A 21095-nucleotide genomic window follows, 5' to 3' on the forward strand; every position below is an offset into this window, starting at 1 on the left:
GAAGTCCTCCCATCCCCATTGATGATGCAAAGATCATTGGCAAAGGCTCAGCAATCTTCTCCCTCGCCTCCTACAGTAGCCTGGGGTACACCTCGTTTGGTTCCAGTGACTTATCCAACTTGATGCTTTCCGAAAGCTCCTGCACATCCTCTTTCTTAACACCTACATGCTCTAGTATCTTAATATCTACTTAATGTGTTATGGTTTTCCTATAAAAACTGGGATTGGCTGGGTTGGGGCAGGCAGTGTGATCAGAACTGGTCATTGCATCTTGGCTGGTATGGTGTGCATGTGCCATTACTGCAGTGGTTGCTCCATGTAGACACAAGTTACTGCAGATGCTGGAAATCTGGAGCAACACAGATGCAGACACAATGCTGGAGGAACTCAGCAGATCAGGCAGCATCTATGTAGGGGAATAAGGAGTCGCTGTTTCAGACTGAGACTCTTCATTCTTGACTATTCATTTCCTTCCAGAGATGCTACCTCACCTGCCAAGTTCCTCCAGCATTTTGTGTGGGCTGCTCCATGTATTGACAAACTATGCATATCCTGTGATTTTTCATTGCCTTCTGTTAAATGAGATGGAAGCTGTTGTCTTCCATGCTGTTTGCTTTGGCACAGCTCTCCTCAATTAGGAGATTTGTAACAAAGTCTATGAGACAATTGCCATGTTGGTCAGGACACATTCTTGAGCTCCGCATCTCGGTGCAGAGTGGCTGCACCCAACAGGTTTATTTCTGTGGCTCACTGAACACCTGAGTCACATGCTAATGAGATCACTTTAATTCATTTGTGCAAGTCTGCTAGTGGAGAACCATGATCTCCGTTCCCAGTGCAGTATTGTTCTCAGTTCTCCATCTTTCTTTAACCCTATAAAGAACCCTCAGTACTAATTCTACTAGTGCTCTTGTCCCTGAGAATGTATTTTAAATGCAAATGAGGTACAAATGTGCAAAAGTAATTGATCATTTAATATGATCCAAAAGAAAACTGATTGTTGCAATAATAAAAACACAATACTAAAAGTTCAGGCAGAATATGTGGAAACAGAGACAGCTAATATTACAGATCCGTAAGTTTTCATCAGTTTCTTAAAAAGGTTGTTCTTCAGATTCTGCAGTTTTTACAGTGGTGACTCGGTGTGCTACTTTCACTAAAATAGCTTAGGTAGTTTCTTTTCCACTAAGTAAGTGTCTGATGCCATCTATGGAATTGATTAATTTTCTGTTTACCATTATTTGTCAAGGGCTGTTGTGACTAGTTGGAGATCTTGCACCTAGGCATGCAGTGCAAACAAATTGGATGGTTTTTTTAAGCTTGAATCATACTATAAACTTAAACTTCACAGTCATGTTAAAAATACATGTGTAAGTAACAAGTTTTGATTGTAGTGAATAACACTGTCAACACTCATTGGCAATTTTTAAAACTTAATTTGTTCCTTTTGGTATCTTGAATACTGAAGATGGATGTGAGTCTACTACCTATACAGCTTTAGATTTAGATGATGAAGAAACAGAGCACTTCCAGCTGGAGACTGGAACAAATATCCAGTATAATCTGTAGGTTTTGTTAACCAGAGAGTAATCAGTATTTGACTTTAAAGGTTCAGGCTTCAAGATTCATTTTAGAGCCACAAGCATATTTTTTTAATAAAAATAATAACTGCTAACCATCCTAGAGACAGAGCTGCTAATAATGTTAATTTTCTATTCATAGGGGTTGATTACTAAATTGTTAATCTTTTTAAAAAATTGGATTAAAATTAGCCCTGAGATTATTGCACGTGAAGGGAAATCCAGTAAGAACCTTAGTTATTTCTTGTATGGAGTAATAATTGTGAGTGTACTGGGTGGGGGGTGGGGGAGTATATATTCTGATATCAGCCGAAAGGTACTCCTAATGATGCACTGAACATCCATCTAGTTTTTGCGCAATAAGGCTATATCTCAGACAAAAGATCTTTCTGGCCAATGCCTCTCAGAATATAGACAAACTTTTATCATTTTCTCAGCAAAATCTGTTCCTTTCTGCGTAAAAGCACGAGAAACTGATAGAAAATCAGATAAATTACACAAAACATCGTAAAGAAGTCATGCATGGAGGGAGGGAAGGAAGGACAGCATGAAGTGGGCCTTCAGCCTAGTGAGTCCATATTGATCGCCAGCCACCCATTTTCAGTAATCCTACATTAATCCCATGTATTTTCAAGGCAGGCTGTTATTTCATACAGCAATGAATGCATCAGTAATAACAAATATATCTAGAATTAATGGCCTGTATATTCATTACGACTTTGCTATCACATAATAGTTTACAGATGACATTTCTCAAGCAAAATGTGAACAGAAACTGTGGATAAATTCCAGAATGCACATTAATAGAGACATTGTTCACACACGTTCAGTCTGTCAGCAGGTATGTGCAGATTGTGACTGAGCAGCAGACTGTGATTAAACTTGTACCAAAGTGGCTCAGTTATCTTTCTTGTTGTGCAAGATTATGGTAGAGTTGAAGTCAGATATCCACGTTTGGGCTGTCAGCACCAGGAGACGGCTGTCCTCTCTCCAGGCAAAAGAATGCATGCTTATGGAGCTTCTAAAACATTCAACTTTTCACTGAGTAGAGCATTTAGCAGTTGTTGATGGATCACTCATTTTAACAACTTAACAAGGGGTTCTTTGCTCCGTACAGAATGTGAAGCTGAAGATGTGTAACTTAATATATTGACCCTACAGAGCAAATGCATCTGTACATTGTATTATGCAAGCTAATAATAACTTGGGCTGAAAAAGAAGGGAACTGTGATGTTGTCTGTTAAATTTAGTTTGTGATGTTTTTTTAAATCTGAAGTTGCAGTGCATACTACAAACGCACTTATTGCACATCTCCAAAAAGCAAAAATGGTCATTGTAAACACTAATGCTATAATTAGTTTCCCTTGTAGTCAAGGGGAGCTTGATCTGGAGCCCATTTTCTTTTGTTTCATGGAACTCACAAGCAACAAATGTATATCCAACCACTTTCCCCATCCAGCAACAACTTGCTTTTCTACGTCCTTATAACATATAAGGACACAGATTTCAGACAAAAGCATGGTAGCATTATGGTTGGCACAATGCTTTACAGTACCTGTGACTCGAGTTCAATTCCCGCCACTGTCCGTAAGGAGTTTGTATGTTCTCCCGGTGACAGAATGCGTTTTCTCCCACAGTACAACTGTGTGCTGGTTGGTAGGTTAATTGGTCATTGTAAATTGTCCCACGATTAGGCTAGGGTTAAATTGGGAGTTGCTGGGTGACGCGGCTCATAGGGCTGGAAGAGCAACTTTTCCATGCTCTATCTCAATAAATAACTTTTTTAAAAGATAGTTAAAGGAGATTAGGAAAGCTGTGGAAATGTTTCAAAATGATGATGAATGTAAATCTGAAAGAATAGTCTTTATAGGTCAGCAAGGACTGGGTGATTGGATGAGGGGGGATTTTGCGTGACTAGCATATGAACTGCCGAGTATATGACTGCATTATGACCATCTTCATATGAGAAAAATTATATTGGAGGATGGAATTGATTTTTGATTTGTTCCATTGCAGAGATCTGAGTCGTAACAGATTAGCTTCCATTAATGATGCTGTATTTGATGGTCTTTATGGACTACTGGAAGTGTGAGTATTCTGCCAAAATTTAAATTTGTTGAGTACTTCAAATAATTAATTAACAAATATCAGAATTTTTGCTAATTGATCTTTCTTTCTCAAGGAAAATCAACTATAATCTACTCACTTCAATCCCATCATTAGGAGTTGTAACAGCTAACATTACCACCTTGTCTCTGTAAGTACAATATTATCTGTAACCTGAATGTACATTGTTTATTGTACTTTAAATTCTTGTACATTTTCTCCTAAGGAAGAGCAGGACACTTTCCAATCACTCACTTTGCAAAAATACCTGCTCACTAAATTATTATTTTTTAGTCCCCAATGCCACTATCCATTTACTTTATTGTGTAATGTTCTTGAAAAATGAACAGTCTTTCTATTTTTATGCTTAGTTCTGATGTTGTGCAATTAAATTAGAGTTAATTCTGTGCTGGTCCAAAACAGTGCTCCTGCAGCTGCTGGGTCCATGGTTTCTTATCTTCAGTCTTTCCCTTCCTTGTCAATCATTCTGTGATACATTCAACCAAAGGAAAGCTAAGCTAGGGATGAATTCACATTCACTATAAACCAAGTTGTCTATCTCCCAGTTGGCCTCCAGCTTGATATTAAAGTGAGCTGTGCAAGTGATGGATTATTTAAAACATCCTGAAGTACACCATTCCTTTTTACTTCTGTGTTTTATGTTGTGTGATTTAACACTGCTTGTTTTAAGAATATCCAGTCTTTGCATATGTGGCATCACTACTGCTGAGGTGAGAGGAAGCAGTGATTTGAGAGAACAGTTGAGTTTTTAAATCTACTGAATCTTTTAACCATTTCTATTCAAATTAATAACTGATCAGGGCTACAAGTCCAAGTCAATTATGAGTATGGTTTGTCTAGGACTAACCAGTGTCAACTTCCTGCCCAGCATAGTTTTGTTCTGTTGATATACTGCAGTAAAGGTTAATATGGGTTTTCCCAATAAATAAAGCTTTAGTATATTTTAATTTTGTCCCATTCCCTTCTCACTCACCCTCTGCTTTTCTTTCTCTCCATCCATATACCCTTCTTAAAGCTTTTTTGAGAACGTTTTTAGAAAACATTCTCGTACCATCTTTTTCAATGAATATCCGTTCTTTTTTTCATTTCTGCACTACCATATATTTTCATTGGTACAAGCTGATCCACTCACGTAATGCCAGTTCTTTAACTCCCACAGAAAGGAGTAAGCTATTTTGTGATTTTTTTTAAGAAAAGCAAATATAAATTATTAGTATATGTTAAGCTAATTAACATGCAGTTTTTAAAACAAATGGATTTTTTGCCTTAATGTAAAAGAAACAATTTTTTTCCCTCAAACTTGTTTCTGTACTTTCCCTGTTTTTTTTTCTGGAGCTGGGTGTTCATGGCAATTGAAAACAATCTAATTACAGAATTGCATAGCTGCCCTTCCATCCCAATTCCTTAAACATCTTTCCGTACTGGTTCATACTTTCAGGTGTTTTTAAGCAAAGAATTTCAAGTTCCACTTGAATATTTTTATACAGTTTTTGGAAGACTGCAGAATCACTGTGCTACACGAGAATATTCATTGAGAAAGCTTAACTGCAACATTGTTTACTGCTTTTTTTTTCAGAACGCATAATCGGATTGTGAAGATAATTGCATTGGACCTTCAGCCGTACACCTCCTTGGACACTTTAGATCTGAGTTCAAATATGATTTCAGAAATCAAAACTACTTCATTTCCAACAATGCAGCTGAAAAATTTGTGCGTAATGAAATTCTTAAATTATCTTTTATTGTTTAACAGTATAGGTGTATGAAGTGATGTACTTGAACGATGTTGTTTGGTACTATGTGGAAGTAGAAAATAGAACCATGAAATTGTAAACTGATGGACCAAGCAAATACTAATTTGTTGTATTGTGAAATCTATGTGGGATCACCTTGCTATCTGTGGTAAAGACATGTTATTTCTTGTGCACATAGAGGTAGGATCCCTATGACTTTTGCACAGTACTGTAATACAGTACTGTTGCTGCAAAAAAAAATGACGTGAATGATAAACCTGATTCTGATAAGGGTCTTTATTGTGGTCTGAGAGTGGGAAAGGAGCCGGGAGAGAGTAACTATGGTTTGGAAAGGGGGAAGGGAGAGGGGAGGGAGCAGGAAGCACCAAAGAGACATTCTGTAATGATCAATTAACCAATTGTTTGGAATCAATTGACCTTGCCTGGTGTCTCAGGGCTGGGTTTGTCTGCACCTACACTATCCCTGACCCTGGTTCTCCTTTGGTACTACTCCCACACGCCTTCTGCTGCACTCCACCTTCACCCTTTCCACATCCGTCACTCCCACCAGATTTATAAACTCGCTCTCTGCTCCACATTGACTAATACAGTACTGTGCAAAAGTCTTAGGCATCCTAGCTATGTATATGTCCCTAAGACATCTGCACAGTACTGTATACAAGAATATCATTCTTATGATCTGCACCTTTATCTTAATTTAGCATGTTTTAATTTTCTTTGTACTACTTAAAAGAATAGGCATTTTTAATGTGCCTTTTGTAAGCATGAGTTATTATTTAATTGTGTAGTGTGGTATAGTATTAGATATATTACATATGATATAGTGTGGTTAGATAATCTGATGCCTAAATACCATGCAGGAGGCACTAGATAGCATCACGTTTTGAAGAGAAGGTCTGCCATCAAGATCTTAATAATTTTCATCTGGATAAGAATGGGCATCTTTGTTTCATTCCTCCTAGCCAGTTGATTTTTATATACTTTCTTTCCACCTGTCTTGGAGTAGTTCCAGACATGCCAATAATCTTGTTAGATGTTGACAAGTTGAACTTTACTGTTATAGTGAAGTTTAAAATGGAATTTAAAGGACTAATCTATTTAATTTGACTGCTCTGCCAGTGCTTGGGTTGTACACAAGTCCACTGAGTTGAATTAAAAACAACTATTTGGAATATGATTAAATATTGGCTGATTGGTAGAAGGCAGAGAGAGGGAATAAAGGGGGCCTGTTTTGGTTGGCTGCTGATGTCCATTGGTATTCCACAGGGGTTGGTGCTGGTCTTTTCACGATATATCTTAATGATTTGGATGACAGTTGCTGGCTTTGTAGCCAAGTTTGCAGACGATACAGAGGTTGATGAGGGGCATGTTAGCTTTGAGGAAGCAAGGTATCTGCATAAGGACTTGGACAGATTGGGAGAATAGGCAAAGAAGTGTCAGATGGAATATAGGGTCGGGAAGTGTATGGTCATGCACTTTGATATAAAGAATACAGAAGTAGACTGTTTTCTAAATGGGGAGAAAATTCAAAAATTAAAGGTGCAAGGGTATTTGGGAGTCCTTGTGCAGGATATTCTGAAGGTTAACTTGCAGGTTGAGTCAGTGGTAAGGAAGACAAATGTAATGTTAGCATTCATTTCAAGATGACTAGAATATAAGAGCAAGGGTGTGGTGTTGCAGCTTTATAAGGCATCAGTCAGACTGCAAATAAAGTATCATGAGCAGTTTTGGGCCTCAATCTAAGAAAACGATATGCTGGTATTGGAGAGGGTCCAGAGGAGGTTTAAAAGAATGATTCCAGGAATGAAATGGTTAATGTATGAGGAGCATTTAATGGCTCTGGGCCTGTACTCTCTGTAGTTTATAAGAATGAGGGGAGATCTCATTGAAACCTATCAAATGTTGAAAAGCCTGGATAGAGTGGGTGTGGAGTGGATGTTTCCTATATGGGGGAGCCTAGGACCAGATGGCACAACCTCAGAATAGAAGGACACCCTTCTAATAGAGATGAGGAATTTATTAAACCAGAGACTGCTTTATCTGTGGAATTCATTACCACATATGCTTGTAGAGGCGAAGGTATTAGATATATTTAAAGTGAGGTTGATTGGTTCTTGAATAGTAAGGGTGTCAAATGTTTTGGGGAGAAGGGAGGAGAATGGGAAAGAGGAATAATCAATCAGCCATGATGGAATGGTGGAGCAGACTGGATGGGCCGAGTAGCCTCCTTCAGCTCCTATGTGTTATGGTCCTGTAATAGTGATACCAGGCATCTTGCCCTGCCTTTCCATTTCTTACTATACTATTTTGATCATTGCTTACCACATTATAGTTATTTAACCTGAATGTGTTACAAAATTAACTATTTAAGTTGTCTTCAGCATGTTCAGTACTGTGATTATTTATTAAAATGACTAACTGCCATATTTAACATTATGAAAGGATCTTGAGTCCATCTCAATTTGCTTAGGTGGACTCTTTTTGTTTTCATTCTTTTAGGGGAGGTGAGGTCCTGATTCAGAACAGTAGATTAATTGTTGAATTCCATGCAAGTGCTTCAGTTTCTAATTAAAAGGCACAAAACTCTTTGATCTGTGTCCTATGGATTTCTGTATGGTTCTAGCCCACTGTGATGGGCTCCATGGAGTCTGCTACACTATTGTTTTTCCAGTCACTGGGCACCAATTGCCTCTAGAGTTCCTGAGGGATACAAGACTGTTCATGGGCTGAAATATTTCTTATCCAGTGTTACTTTCAGATGTTTAGGGTGGCTTAAATGTTAGATATCACCTCTGCTCTACAAAGTTTCTGGTGGTTTGTGGATGGGCATGTTCACAAATATTTTACCATATTACACAATATTCATTCAGCTCTACTCATTTCCAGAAAACGTTTTTTTTATTTATTCATTTTCAGCATCTGGGTAGTGTTGGCAAGCCAGCATTGATTGTCCCTGCCTAATTACCCTTGAACTGAATGAGTTGCAATTCCATTTTATGGCCAACCACATTTGGCAGGTCGAGAGTTTCACAGAGGCCAGGCCATATAAGAGTGACAGATTTTCTCCTGTGGATAACACCAGTGAACCAGCTTGACTTTTACAACAATCTGGTAGTTTTGAGGTTATCATTCCTAATGACTGTTTAACCTTTCAAATTATTAACTCAATTTAAATCCTATAAGTGCTGTGGTGGGATTTAAACTAGGATCTGGTTGTTACTCCAGCTCTCTAGATTTGATAACCTGTTCATCGTGAGGTGTAACCCTTTCCATTTTAAAATTCTAGGACAAAATTGTACACATTATTCCAAGTGCAGCCTCACGAAGTAATTGGTGAGGCCGTGCCTGAAGTACTGAGCAAGGTTTTTGTTGCCCTATTATTGAAGAGATCTGGTTAAACTGGAAAGAGTGCAGAGGAGATAACAGGATGTTGCCAGGACTAAAGCCTGAGTTATGGGTAGAGGTTGGCCTGGATAGGACTTTTGTCCCTTAGAATGTAGGAGAATGAGAGGCAACCTTATAGAAACATTTGAAGTTCTGAGAGGTATAAATCAGGTGGATGGCAAGTCTTTTCACCCCAAGGTAGTAGAGTCTATACTATGAGGAATACGGTGCCTATAGAAAGGATTCAACCCCTTAGATGTTTTCATGTTTTATTGTTTTACAGTATTGAATCACAGTGGATTTAATTTGGCTGTTTTGACACTGATCAATAGAGACTGTTTCATGTCAAAGTGAAAACAGTGATCTAAATTATTTCAAATATAAAACACAAAATAATTAATTGCATAAATATTCACCCCCTTCAAGTCAATATTTAGCAGATGCACCCTTGGCAGCAATTACAGCCTTGAGTCTGTGTGGATAGGTCTCAGTCAGCTTTTGAACACTCCAATTTTGAACACTCCAATTTTTTTCCCCATTCTTCTTTACAAAACTGCTCAAGCTCTGTCAGATTGCATGGGGATTGTGAGTGAACAGCCCTTTTCAAATTCAGCCACAAGTTCTCAATTGGATTGAGGTTTGGACTCTGACTTGGCCACTCTAGGTCATTAACTTTGTTTTTAAGCCATTCCTGTGTAGCTTTGGCTTTTGTGCTTGGAGGTCATTGTCTTACTGGAAAATAAATCTTCTCCCAAGTCACAGTTCTCTTGCAGACTGCATCAGTTTTCCTCCAAGATTTCCCTGTAATTTGCTGCATTAATTTTACCCTCTGCCTTAATAAGCCTTCCAAGGCCTGCTACAATGAAGCATTTCCACAGCATGATGCAGCTACCACCATGCTTCAGGATAGGGATGGTGCATTTGTGATAAAGTGCAGTGTTTTGCTTATGCCAAAAAGCTCGATTTTGATTTCATCAGACCATTGAACCACCTTCCAGCTGACTTCAGAGTCTCCCACATGCCCTCTGGCAAACTCTAGCCGAGATTTCATTTGCGTTTTATTTTTCAACAGTGGCTTTCCCTTTGCCACTCTCCCATAAAGCTGCAACTGGTGAAGCACCCAGGCAACAGTTGTATGTGCAGTCTCTCCCATCTCAGCCACTGAAGCTTGTACCTCCAGAGTTGTCACAGGTCTCTTGGTGTCCTCCCTCACTCGTCCCCTTGTACGGTCACTCAGTTTTTTAAGGATGGTCTGCTCTCGGCAGATTTACAGTTGTGCCATACTCATTCCATTTCTTGATGATTGACTTCACTGTACTCCAAGGGATATTCATTGACTTGAAAATATTCTTGTATCCATCTCCTGAACTGTGTTTTTCAAGAAACTTTTTGCGGAGTTGCTTGGAGTGGTTTTTTTTTTGTCTTCATGGTGTAGTTTTTGCCAGAATACTAACTCCTCAGCAGTTGGACCTTCCAGATACAGGTGTAGGTGTATTTACTACTATCAGTTGAAATACCTTAACTGCACACAGTGAACTCCATTTAACTAATTAGGTGACTTCTAAAACCAATTTGCTGCACCAGTGAGGATTTGTTGTGTTATATTAAAGAGGGTGAATACTAATACAATCAGTTAATTTGTGTTTTATATTTGTAATTAATTTAGATCACTTTGTAAATATGTTTTCACTTTGACATGAAAGTGTCTTTCTGTTGATCAGTGTAAAAAAAACACATTAAATCCACTGAGATTCAATCTTGTAAAACAATAAAACATGAAAATCTCGGGGGGTGGGTGGTGAATACCTTTTATAGGCACTGTAGATTTAGGGTGAGATGGGGAAGATTTAAAAAGCACATGAGGGGCAACTTTTAAAAGCAGAATGTGATGGGTATATTGAATGAGCTACCAGACAAAGTGGTTGCATCAGGTACAATAGTGTCATTTAAGCAGCACTTGTTCAAGTATAAAGACCTGGGTCAAGTATATGAAATTTGGACTAGCCCGGTGGACACAGTGATCAGCATGGGCTGGTTGAGCTGAAGGGCTTGTATCTATATGTGGTTAATTGAGCATCCGATGAAAAGTCTTGGTCTGAAACTGGCACTTTATACTTCTCCATAGATGCTGCCTGAGCTGTTGAATCACTCTAGCATTTTGTCTGTTACTCGAATTCCAGTATTAAGGGCCTCTTTTTTTTTAAAAAAAAAGATAGTTTGTGCAAAATTTATTTGTTTTGTAACATAAAATCTGTTTAATTTTCAGACATTTGAACAACAACCGAATAATGATCCTTGAGCCAGGTTGTTTTGATAACCTTTCCAGCACATTGCTTGTCCTCAAACTGAACAGAAATAAAATTTCTGTCATTCAACCAAAGAGCTTCCGGATGCCTCATCTTCAGTATCTGTGAGTGATTTTGTTCATTTTACTTTTCAGAGTACAGAAATGTACTTTCTCAAAAAAAGGTAGAAGTGCTCCTTCAGCTTTCATAGATGAGATTATTACTGACTTATTTGAATGCAAATTGATTAGGTCAGTAGAACCAAGCCGATTTGTTAAAGATGGGATGTTCTAGAACCACTGATTATCCAATGTCCGTGTAGAGAGCGAGACCTAGATAATGTTTTGCATTGATGACTTCAGTAATTCAATGTAATTTATGATAACTCTTTCTCTATAGATGCTGATATTTTAGCGATCTTTATTTCTGATGTATCTCCAACAGCTACAGACTTTTGGTTTTATCAGAACAAAGTGCTACAACCTCGAGATACTCTAGCTTCTAGGTCTCATACTTGCTTTTGGGAGCATGATCTCTGAGTTTCTTTTTGAGCTGTTGCATCAGCATGCATTCCTGGGGCACAGTGGGCAAGTTCACTGTGGAATGTCAGTTTAAGTTCAGTGAAATGTGCAGGAGTCAACTGAGATTTCGTTGCAGAATGCTGTCTTGTACAGCAACAAGTGTAAAATTTACACTAAGGATTCTCCAATATTTCTTGGGTCTGAATACTGAATGAGCTGTCTACTTGATGTAGAAAGTAGTCAGACTATCAAGAAGTTTCAAGATGTGTAATAGCTACAACGTGTACAATACTCTGCTAAATTACTGAGAAAGTTTCGTGTTTACTTGAAAAGCTTTATTGTTTAGACTATAACAACACCTAGTGGGGAAATCTAGAACTGGGAACTTAATTTCTACATAAAGAGTTGCCTGTTTAAAATGGAGGTGGAGCAATTTCTTCTCGGTCATTAATCTTTTGGAATTTGCCACCCAAGATACCAGTGGAGGTTGAATTCTTGAATACATTCAAAGCTAAGCTAGATTCTTTATTTGTCTACAGGGAAGATATTAAGGAAATGGGCTTAGAACCCCCTGGCCTGCTCCTAAGGTTAATATTGTAAATAGGTCATGCCCACAAGAGTACTGACTTAAACCTTGGCACAAATGACAATTTTGCTGTTGGTCTCTCATGTTAAGAACTTGCTAGTAAACCATAAAACAGCTGAATCTACTGAATAAGATTGTCAATGGCCAATCTAAGGAAAATAGTCATATTTGTGGCAATTATTTGTTAAACTACTGAATCTAAAATAGATATGTACAAGCATCCTTTGCCAACTCGTAATGTTTAGAAATTTATTGTAAAAGTTGTCATTGTGGTGCACATTCAACCACCTGGAAGGTTTTTCAAAATCCTTGTCACTTGTTTAAGGGGGGAAAATGTACCTTATCCACCAGACAAGTTAAATTTGTGTTTTGATGTTTGAACAGGGAACTAAAGCGCAATAGAATCCGGATTATTGAAAGTCTTGCATTTCATGGCCTTGACTCATTGAAATCATTGAAGCTACAGCGTAATGGAATAAGTGAACTTAAGGATGGAGCTTTCTGGGGGCTCAATGAAATTGAGCAGTTGTAAGTCCTGTCATTTAATATGTATTCTGGATCTTGTCAAACCACTTAAGAAAATACTGGAGTTTGGAAGGGTTTAATGTAAGTAAATCAAAGTAATGTGAATATAATTGTTGAAGTAATTGTGGATTAACTTGTCTTTCTTGGATTAGTCAACAGTTTTCTTTTTATACCTGTTATGTAGTCCAAAGCAATTTAATGTCTCCCCTTCTGAACCTTGCAGTCTTTGTTGATATAGTTTACTTTGCTAGAATTATCCTAGTTTTTGATTGTAAGTTGTACATGCAGGGACCTGCCTGGCTAAGGAGTGGAACCTTAATGCTGCATATTACTTGATGTTCATGCATATCTAATCATTAGTAAGCAAAAGTTTGGGTGCTTTAGGAATATTTTGAAGAATTTTTGTTTTGGGGGGAAAAAATAGAAATTGATTTGGCATTAGAGCTGATTTTTTTTTGACTCTGGGAAATCCGGTTGCTTTTTAATTTGGCTTAATTATTATGTGACTAGTGTTAAGAAATAAGATAACTTCAGGTTAGGGAAAAATAGATGATTATTTTTCTGTTTTAGGGACTTGGAACACAATAACTTGACTGAAGTTACCAAGGGTTGGCTATATGGCCTTAAACTTCTGCAGCGGCTACACCTGAACCAGAATGCCATTGCCAGGATAAGTGCTGATGCTTGGGAGTTCTGCCAGAAACTGACAGAGCTGTGAGTTTGTCTAATTCTTTCCTTCAGTCTTCTATTACTGGCTTGAAGTAAATCATGATTTTAATCATTGTGGGGCACAGTTTCATCCATCGCTTTAAGAATATATTAAAACGTAGCCTTTTGACAATGTATTTGGTCACCTATCCTAATGTGTTGTGAAGTTTTTAAAGTTGGTGCAAGGGGCCTTGTACTGGTACAAGCATGCCTTCAAATTGTTAATATGAAAGCAAAATTGTGCGTATACTCCGGATGAGGAAAGGGTATTCATTTTTGAAAAAGGATTTGGTTGCTTTAAGGTGTTGACAATGCACTCTTTCCCCACTGGTACATTTTTTTTAGTAGTTTCCTTAATACACAAAATAATGTGTATAAAGATAAAACAGTAACTTTAATGTGGTTTTCGTGATATAAGACTGAGCTGTCTACCCATCTTGTTTTTTTAACTAGAATTGTGTTCCTTTTTTTTAAAACTTATAGACTCACTGGTTTCAGTGGTGTTTCTAGTATTCTTATGACAAAAAAAATGTAAAATATAGGACTACACAGGAACAGGCCTTTTGGCCCACAATGTCTCTGCTGAGCATGAAGTCAATATAAATTATCTGCTTGCATGTGATCCATATCCAGACATCCTACCTCTCCCAGAAGTTCAGGGAGTCTCCCACATATTGATAGCACCTCCCTGACGCCCAGAAATTATATACAATAATCCCGGAAATTGATTTTTTTTTGAGAAAGAGAGGGAGAGGGAGAGCGAGCATCCTGATTGGTCTCTCTTCGTGCTAAGAGTGGTTCCCAACCACCGGGCTGCGAGGAAACAATATGATTTGGCAATATGAAAGGATATCAGTCAGCTGCACTTTTCTTCACCCTGTCACGCACTGTTGAACTTGAACGCACGCGAGGTCATTACACACGTGTCATCCATGTCAGCGCGGGAAGATCAACTCCTCGAGCTTGCAAATGACGGCGGGCTGAAAAGTATGTTTGACATAACATCTTTGCCGGCATTCTGGATCAAAGTCAAGGCTAAATATCCTGAGATAGCCACGAAAGCACTGAAAACGTTGCCTCCATTTCCAACATATCTCTGCGAAGCAGGGTTTTCTGCAATGAATGCAACGAAAACAAAATTGCGGAATAGACTGGACATAAGGAACCCCCTTAGTCTTGCAGTCTCCTATCACCCCTCGATGGCACCATCTTCTTGCAGGAAAACAAGCCCAGGGCTCCCACTGATTCAGCAATATTGGTGTGTTGCAATGATTTTATATGTTCATATGAGGAAAATATGCACTGTGTGTTTAATATCCAAACGTTACTTAAAATGTTATGATGCTATGGACTTATAATTGACTTATCACTATATTCATGTGAAGAAAATATGCACTGTGTTTAATATTAAATTCGTTAGATAAACCCTTTTAGAAACGAAATTGAGTGTATTAGCCACTTCTTATAAGTGACTTATAGTTGACTTATCGCCTATATTCTGGTTGTGATTACCCCGCCACCCCTCTGGTCGGCCGGTCCGCAAGAATATTGTCAATATTAAATCGGTCCGCGGTGCAAAAAAGGTTGGGGACCCCTGCTAAGTAGACCTATCAGTTTTCTCTGTGGGCGGGCTTTACAGTCGACCTCAAAAATAATGACAGTGTTGCTCGCTGCACTGTTTGCAACAGTGACTTTTCTATTGCCCATGGTGGGTTAAAATGTAAAAGACATGTTGAGGTGAGTTTAACAGGTGTCATTTATTCATTAGCATAGCAAACGTTATCTAAACGGGCTGGTTGCTAAGGAGCTACGCTATTGATGTCCTAGGTGATGAGGCCAAACTCCCTGTAGACAGCTTAAAGTTGTAATAGAATAAACATGATAATATAATATAAGTACATATTTTAATGTCACATTTTCTGCATATACCCAACTTGGTTTACAGATTAGACAAAATCACTAAACAAAGCATTACATACACCCTTGGAGGTCGACCGGGGGTGGGGGGGATATGGGGTTGCGGGGGGCGGGGATGCTACCTCCCTGAAATGAGTTTTTTGCAGGGTGGGATGTCTGCATATCCCTAATTTCGCGCTCTGTTCATGTCTGTCTAAATGCCTCTTAAATGGCTCTCTTGTATCTGGTTGCATCATCTCCCCTGGAAGCATATTCCGGACTTTGTATAACACTTTGTATAAAAAGAAACATGCCACATAAATCTTAAACACTCCCCTCTACCTTAAAACTATATTTTCTAGTATTTGACATATTTAAATGGTAAAAGATTGCAGCGTGCTGCTGTGCAGAAGGACATAGAAACCTAGAAAATAGGTGCAGGAGTAGGCCATTCGGCCCTTCGAGCCTGCACCACCATTTATTATGATCATGGCTGATCATCCAACTCAGAACCCTGCACCAGCCTTCCCTCCATACACTCTGATCCCCCTAGCCACAAGGGCCATATCTAACTCCCTCTTAAATATAGCCAATGAACTGGCCTTAACTGTTTCCTGTGGCAGAGAATTCCACAGATTCACCACTCTCTGTGTGAAGAAGTTTTTCCTAACCTCAGTCCTAAAAGGCTTCGCCTTTATCCTCAAACTGTGACCCCTCGTTCTGGACTTCCCCAACATCGGGAACAATCTTCCTGCATCTAGCCTGTCCTATCCCTTTAGGATTTTATACGTTTCAATCAGATCCCCCCTCAATCTTCTAAATTCCAATGAGTACAAGCCTAGTTCATCCAGTCTTTCTTCATATGAAAGTCCTGCCATCCCAGGAGTCAATCTGGTGAACCTTCTTTGTACTTCCGCTATGGCAAGGATGTCTTTCCTCAGATTAGGGGACCAAAACTGCACACAATACTCCAGGTGTAGTCTCACCAAGGCCTTGTACAACTGCAGTAGTACCTCCCTGCTCCTGTACTCGAATCCTCTCGCTATAAATGCCAGCATACCATTCGCCTTTTTCACCGCCTGCTGTACCTGCATGCCCACTTTCAATGACTGGTGTATAATGACACCCAGGTCTTGTTGCACCTCCCCTTTTCCTAATCGGCCACCATTCAGATAATAATCTGTTTTCCTATTTTTGCCACCAAAGTGGATAACTTCACATTTATCCACATTAAATTGCATCTGCCATGAATTTGCCCACTCACCCAACCTATCCAAGTCACCCTGCATCCTCCTCACAGCTAACACTGCTGCCCAGCTTCGTGTCATCCACAAACTTGGAGATGTTGCATTTAATTCCCTCATCCAAGTCATTAATATATATTGTAAACAACTGGGGTTCCAGCACTGAGCCTTGCGGTACCCCACTAGGTCACTGCCTGCCATTCTGAAAAGGTCCCGTTTAATCCCACTCTTTGCTTCCTGTCTGCTAACCAATTCTCTATCCACATCAATATCTTACCCCCAATACCGTGTGCTTTAAGTTTGCACACTAATCTCCTGTGTGGGACCTTGTCAAAAGCCTTTTGAAAATCCAAAGATACCACATCCACTGGTTCTCCCCTATCCACTCTACTAGTTACATCCTCAAAAAATTCTATGAGATTCGTCAGACATGATTTTCCTTTCACAAATCCATGCTGACTTTGTCCGATGATTTCACTGCTTTCCAAATGTTGGGAGTGCTTGTGCATCGATCACAAAAGGTTGCTTTGCAGGTGCAGCAGGCTATCAAGGCAAATGGAATTTTGGCCTTCATTGCTAGAGGGATTAAATTTAAGAGCAGGGAGGTTATGCTGTAACTGTAAAAGGGTACTGGTGAGGCTGTATTGCGTGCAGTTCTGGTCTCCTTGAGGAAGGATAAGCTGGCTTTGGAGGCAATGCAGAGGAGGTTCACCAGATTAATTCCAGAAATGAGGGGGTTAGACAATGAGGAGAGATTGAGTCGCCTGGGACTGTACTTGCTGGAATTCAGAAGGATGAGAAGAGATCTTATTGAAATGTATAAAATTATGAAAGGGGTAGATAAGATAGAGGCAGGGAAGTTGTTTCTACTGGTAGGTGAGACTAGAACTAGGGGACATAGCCTCAAGACTCGTTGGGGTAAATTTATGATGGAGATGAAGAGGAACTGCTTTTCCCAACGAGCGGTGAATCTGAAATTCTCTGCCCAATGAAGCAATGGAGTCTACCTCAGTAAGTGGATGTAAGGCAAGGTTGGATAGATTTTTGCATAGTAGGGAAATTGAGGGTTATGGGGAAAGGTAGGTAGACAGAGATAGTCCATGGTCAGATCAGCCAGGATCTTATTGAATGGCAGAGCAGGCTCAATGGGCTAAATGGCCTATTGCTGCTCCTATTTCTTATGTTCTTATGTAAATTCATGTATTATAAAACAAATCATGTTACTGTATAACCTAGAAATCTGCAGCACATTACAAGCCCTTTGGCCCACAATGTTGTGCCAACCATGTAACCTCTATAGAAGCTGCTAGATTTACCCCACCACATAGCCCTCTATTTTTCTAAGCTCCATGTACCTATCTGAGTCTTTTATTTTAAAAAAACCCTATTGTATCCGCCTCCCACCATCGTCGCTGGCAGTGCATTCCACGTACCCACTACTCTGTGTGGAAATTCATACCACTAGCGTCCCCTCTGCCTGCTTCCAAGCACCTTAAAACTATGCCCCCTTGGGTTAGCCATTTCAGCCCTGGGAAAAAGCCTCTGGCTATCCACAGGATCAATGCCTGTCATCATCTTGTACACCTCTATCAGGTCACTTCACCGCCGCCGTTCCAAGAAGAAAAGGCCAAGTTCACGCAACATATTCTCATAAGGCACGCTCTCCAATCCAGGCAACGTCCTTGTAAATCATGCATGAATGTATACCTTGTGATACTCTGCATTGTTGTTGTATTGGATTATGAATGATCATTATTGTATATGGGGTCGGCAGGTTATATTAATGCAATTACATAATTTATTTCATACCTCTGAAATGACTTTGTTCCTTTTACTTTAGGGACATGACCTACAATCAGCTGACTCGTTTAGATGAGTCTACATTTACGGGCTTGAAATTGCTTGAGAATTTGTACATGGGAGACAACAGAGTGAGTTACATCGCTGATGGAGTTTTTAGTGGCCTGTCTAACCTGCTCACACTGTAAGTATGTTGAATAAATGAGGTTGTTCCGTAAAGTAACAAAAGCAGATTAAAGGAACAAAAATGTGTAATTTACTTCACATCCCTTATACTACTAATTGAAACTTATCTGTAAGTCTTGTCGGTGAGCATGATGCAGATCTAAACCTGCAGCAGACGTGGAATGAGTCACGTCTTCTATCTCAAAGTCATTATCCATGACTACAATGGACTGTACAGCTGTGCTTACTGGAGATTTTGTTACACATGTAAGCCATTGATGAAGATTTCTGTAAACTTGTTTTTTAAGTATTCCATTGTACTGAAATGCAAAGGTTTCACTTTTTGTATCCAGTGTGCATTTTCTTTGTACTTGTATTATTGGTGAAAACTACAGAAGATGGCAAGTCCTTATAGATTTGACTGTCAATATCCATTTAGCTGAGATTTGCAAGTAGTTCTTTAAATACTTATGGAAAAGAAATTGTTTCTAAGTTGTATTAAGAATGAAATTGACAAACGTCAGATTAAAAGTCAAGCCAGAGTTTACTGTGGAATGTGTATCATTATATTCCAAATTAGTCCCTCTCCCGTTCCCATTCTGCACCTAAGGAGGTTGTGACAACCTGAATTACTGCAATGAACTAAATGAAATTGCAAAGGAGTTCCAAATTAAATGGAATGGGTTTACGCGATGTGGATTTTTTGGTCCTTGGTTTAACCTTTAGTAGATAAGGGATTGCAGTTCATCTAGATTGGTTCAAAGTAGCATAAAGCAGAAAGGATCCACATTAAATTGTTGTTTGTCCCCTGGGGGAGGGATGAAAAAGGAAATGGCTGGTTTCTTCAGTTTGGGGTCGGCAACCATATTCACATTCCAAGGCATTACTGATTAACAAGGCTCCAGCTTTTGATGCCTGAGTGGAGCTGTGTGGAGAAAACTTAATTGATCAGGGCAAAGGCAAAAGGGTGGAAACATCTTTCGTCAAAATGAAGTTGGAAGTAATGCTTAGTGGAATTGTTTATTATTTAAGCTTCTGAATGAATTTTGCAGTTTGCCTCTAATTAGTTTCCTCAGAATTTAGAAACTTGTTTCAAATGTTCTCCTTAAAGGCACAATCTTTGTCACTAACTAGCAAGGTAAAGTGGTGGAGTATATCAGTACTTTGGCCTCTGAACATTGTGGTTCTATTCTTGTATTCTTGAGCTGTGTGGGCTAGTGGAAATTAGCATTCACACCAGAATGCTGTTGCAAACTGCCATTAACAAACGTTGAAGACCGCATTACACATTTGCTAACTGAATAATGCATAATGTTTACAGAATTTGAACAGATTTAAAGCTGGAGGGGAAACATTCAATGTTTCCATCTGGAAGTCATCACCTTCTATAAATTCAGACTATAAGAATATCTAGTGAAAAAATAACAAGTATTTACCCAACTGTGAGTTTTACAAAAAGTCTTCAGGTTCTTGGATTTTTGTTAATTACATCTATCAAGAAGGTCATCTTACTTCAAAGTTTTCTTTCATAACTTGAAGTCAATATTGAGCGCAGTTAAAAACTGAGCAAAAGTACTGCTGGTGCACATGGGGAAAATAGTCAGCACTCTTCTGTTGAAAGTTTGCGACCTAAAATGTTAAGCTTTTATTTTGCCCAATCTCCATTGTGGTGCTTCCTCCTTTGTTACAGGTGGTCAACTAAAATATGGTGTGCTCTATTCAGATCACTATCTGATACACATTGTACCTTTTGTATGGGCTGTAATGGTGCTTTACGGTCTCAAAGCAGTGTTCTTGTATGGGTGGTAAACTGAACTTGCTTTTTCCTTACACTGTTTGTAAAATTCATTAACAGCAGGTTTCTTTCTGTAGTGATCTAAGGAATAACGAAATCTCATGGGCAATTGAGGATTCAAATGGTGCTTTCAGTGGATTAGAGAAGCTGCAAAAATTGTATGTATATTGTGACTCAAGTTTGTGTATTGCTTTTCCATTGAGCATTTTTGTGCCTGCCCTTTTCACTTTCTCCCTTGCCAACTTGAATTCAGCCACAAACCTAAGATTGCAGTGATTTTTAAAGTTGATCCATGTTTTAACTACTTTTCTTCCAACACCCTTACCTGCTGCAATTTATTCATGATATTGCTCATATTAAATGGGCTAATTTGCTATTTAACATTTTACTGAACTGTTTAGTCTGATTTTAAGAGGTGCAGTATATAATTTCTAGTCTAGGTTATAAGTATCTAATTTGGCTAGTTCCTCCAGGCTAAAGGTCCTTGTCAGTAGACATACCTGAGGTTTAACAATGGCTTCAGTGCTATGCTAAGAAGATAAATTGAAGATGTTTTCTACTGCAGTTTAAGACCCAAAGTTACGATCTAATCCCTTGTGTAGCGGATATTTTGTTGTGAATTACAAGTGCCCTTCAGAAGTTTTGAGGCTGCTTATGCTTAGTTTGTACACATGCATATTACAGCAACATTCACTTGTTCGAGATCGTCATCAGATTCTCAAGCA

General features: G+C 38.9%; 1 protein-coding gene across 1 annotated transcript in view; it reads left to right on the plus strand.

The window, feature by feature from the left end:
* lrig2 (leucine-rich repeats and immunoglobulin-like domains 2) overlaps positions 1 to 21095 on the plus strand; it is an 85303-nt gene that overhangs the window by 32330 nt on the left and 31878 nt on the right. Inside the window, exons 3-10 of the mRNA XM_063066364.1 lie at positions 3597 to 3668; positions 3763 to 3837; positions 5284 to 5418; positions 11112 to 11255; positions 12622 to 12765; positions 13333 to 13476; positions 18451 to 18594; positions 20448 to 20528. Coding sequence (XP_062922434.1) covers positions 3597 to 3668; positions 3763 to 3837; positions 5284 to 5418; positions 11112 to 11255; positions 12622 to 12765; positions 13333 to 13476; positions 18451 to 18594; positions 20448 to 20528 — 939 coding nt within the window. The remainder of the gene's footprint in view (positions 1 to 3596; positions 3669 to 3762; positions 3838 to 5283; positions 5419 to 11111; positions 11256 to 12621; positions 12766 to 13332; positions 13477 to 18450; positions 18595 to 20447; positions 20529 to 21095) is intronic.

The sequence above is a fragment of the Mobula hypostoma genome, chromosome 13, assembly GCF_963921235.1.
Source record: "Mobula hypostoma chromosome 13, sMobHyp1.1, whole genome shotgun sequence".
In the NCBI taxonomy this organism is placed as follows: Eukaryota; Metazoa; Chordata; class Chondrichthyes; order Myliobatiformes; family Myliobatidae; genus Mobula; species Mobula hypostoma.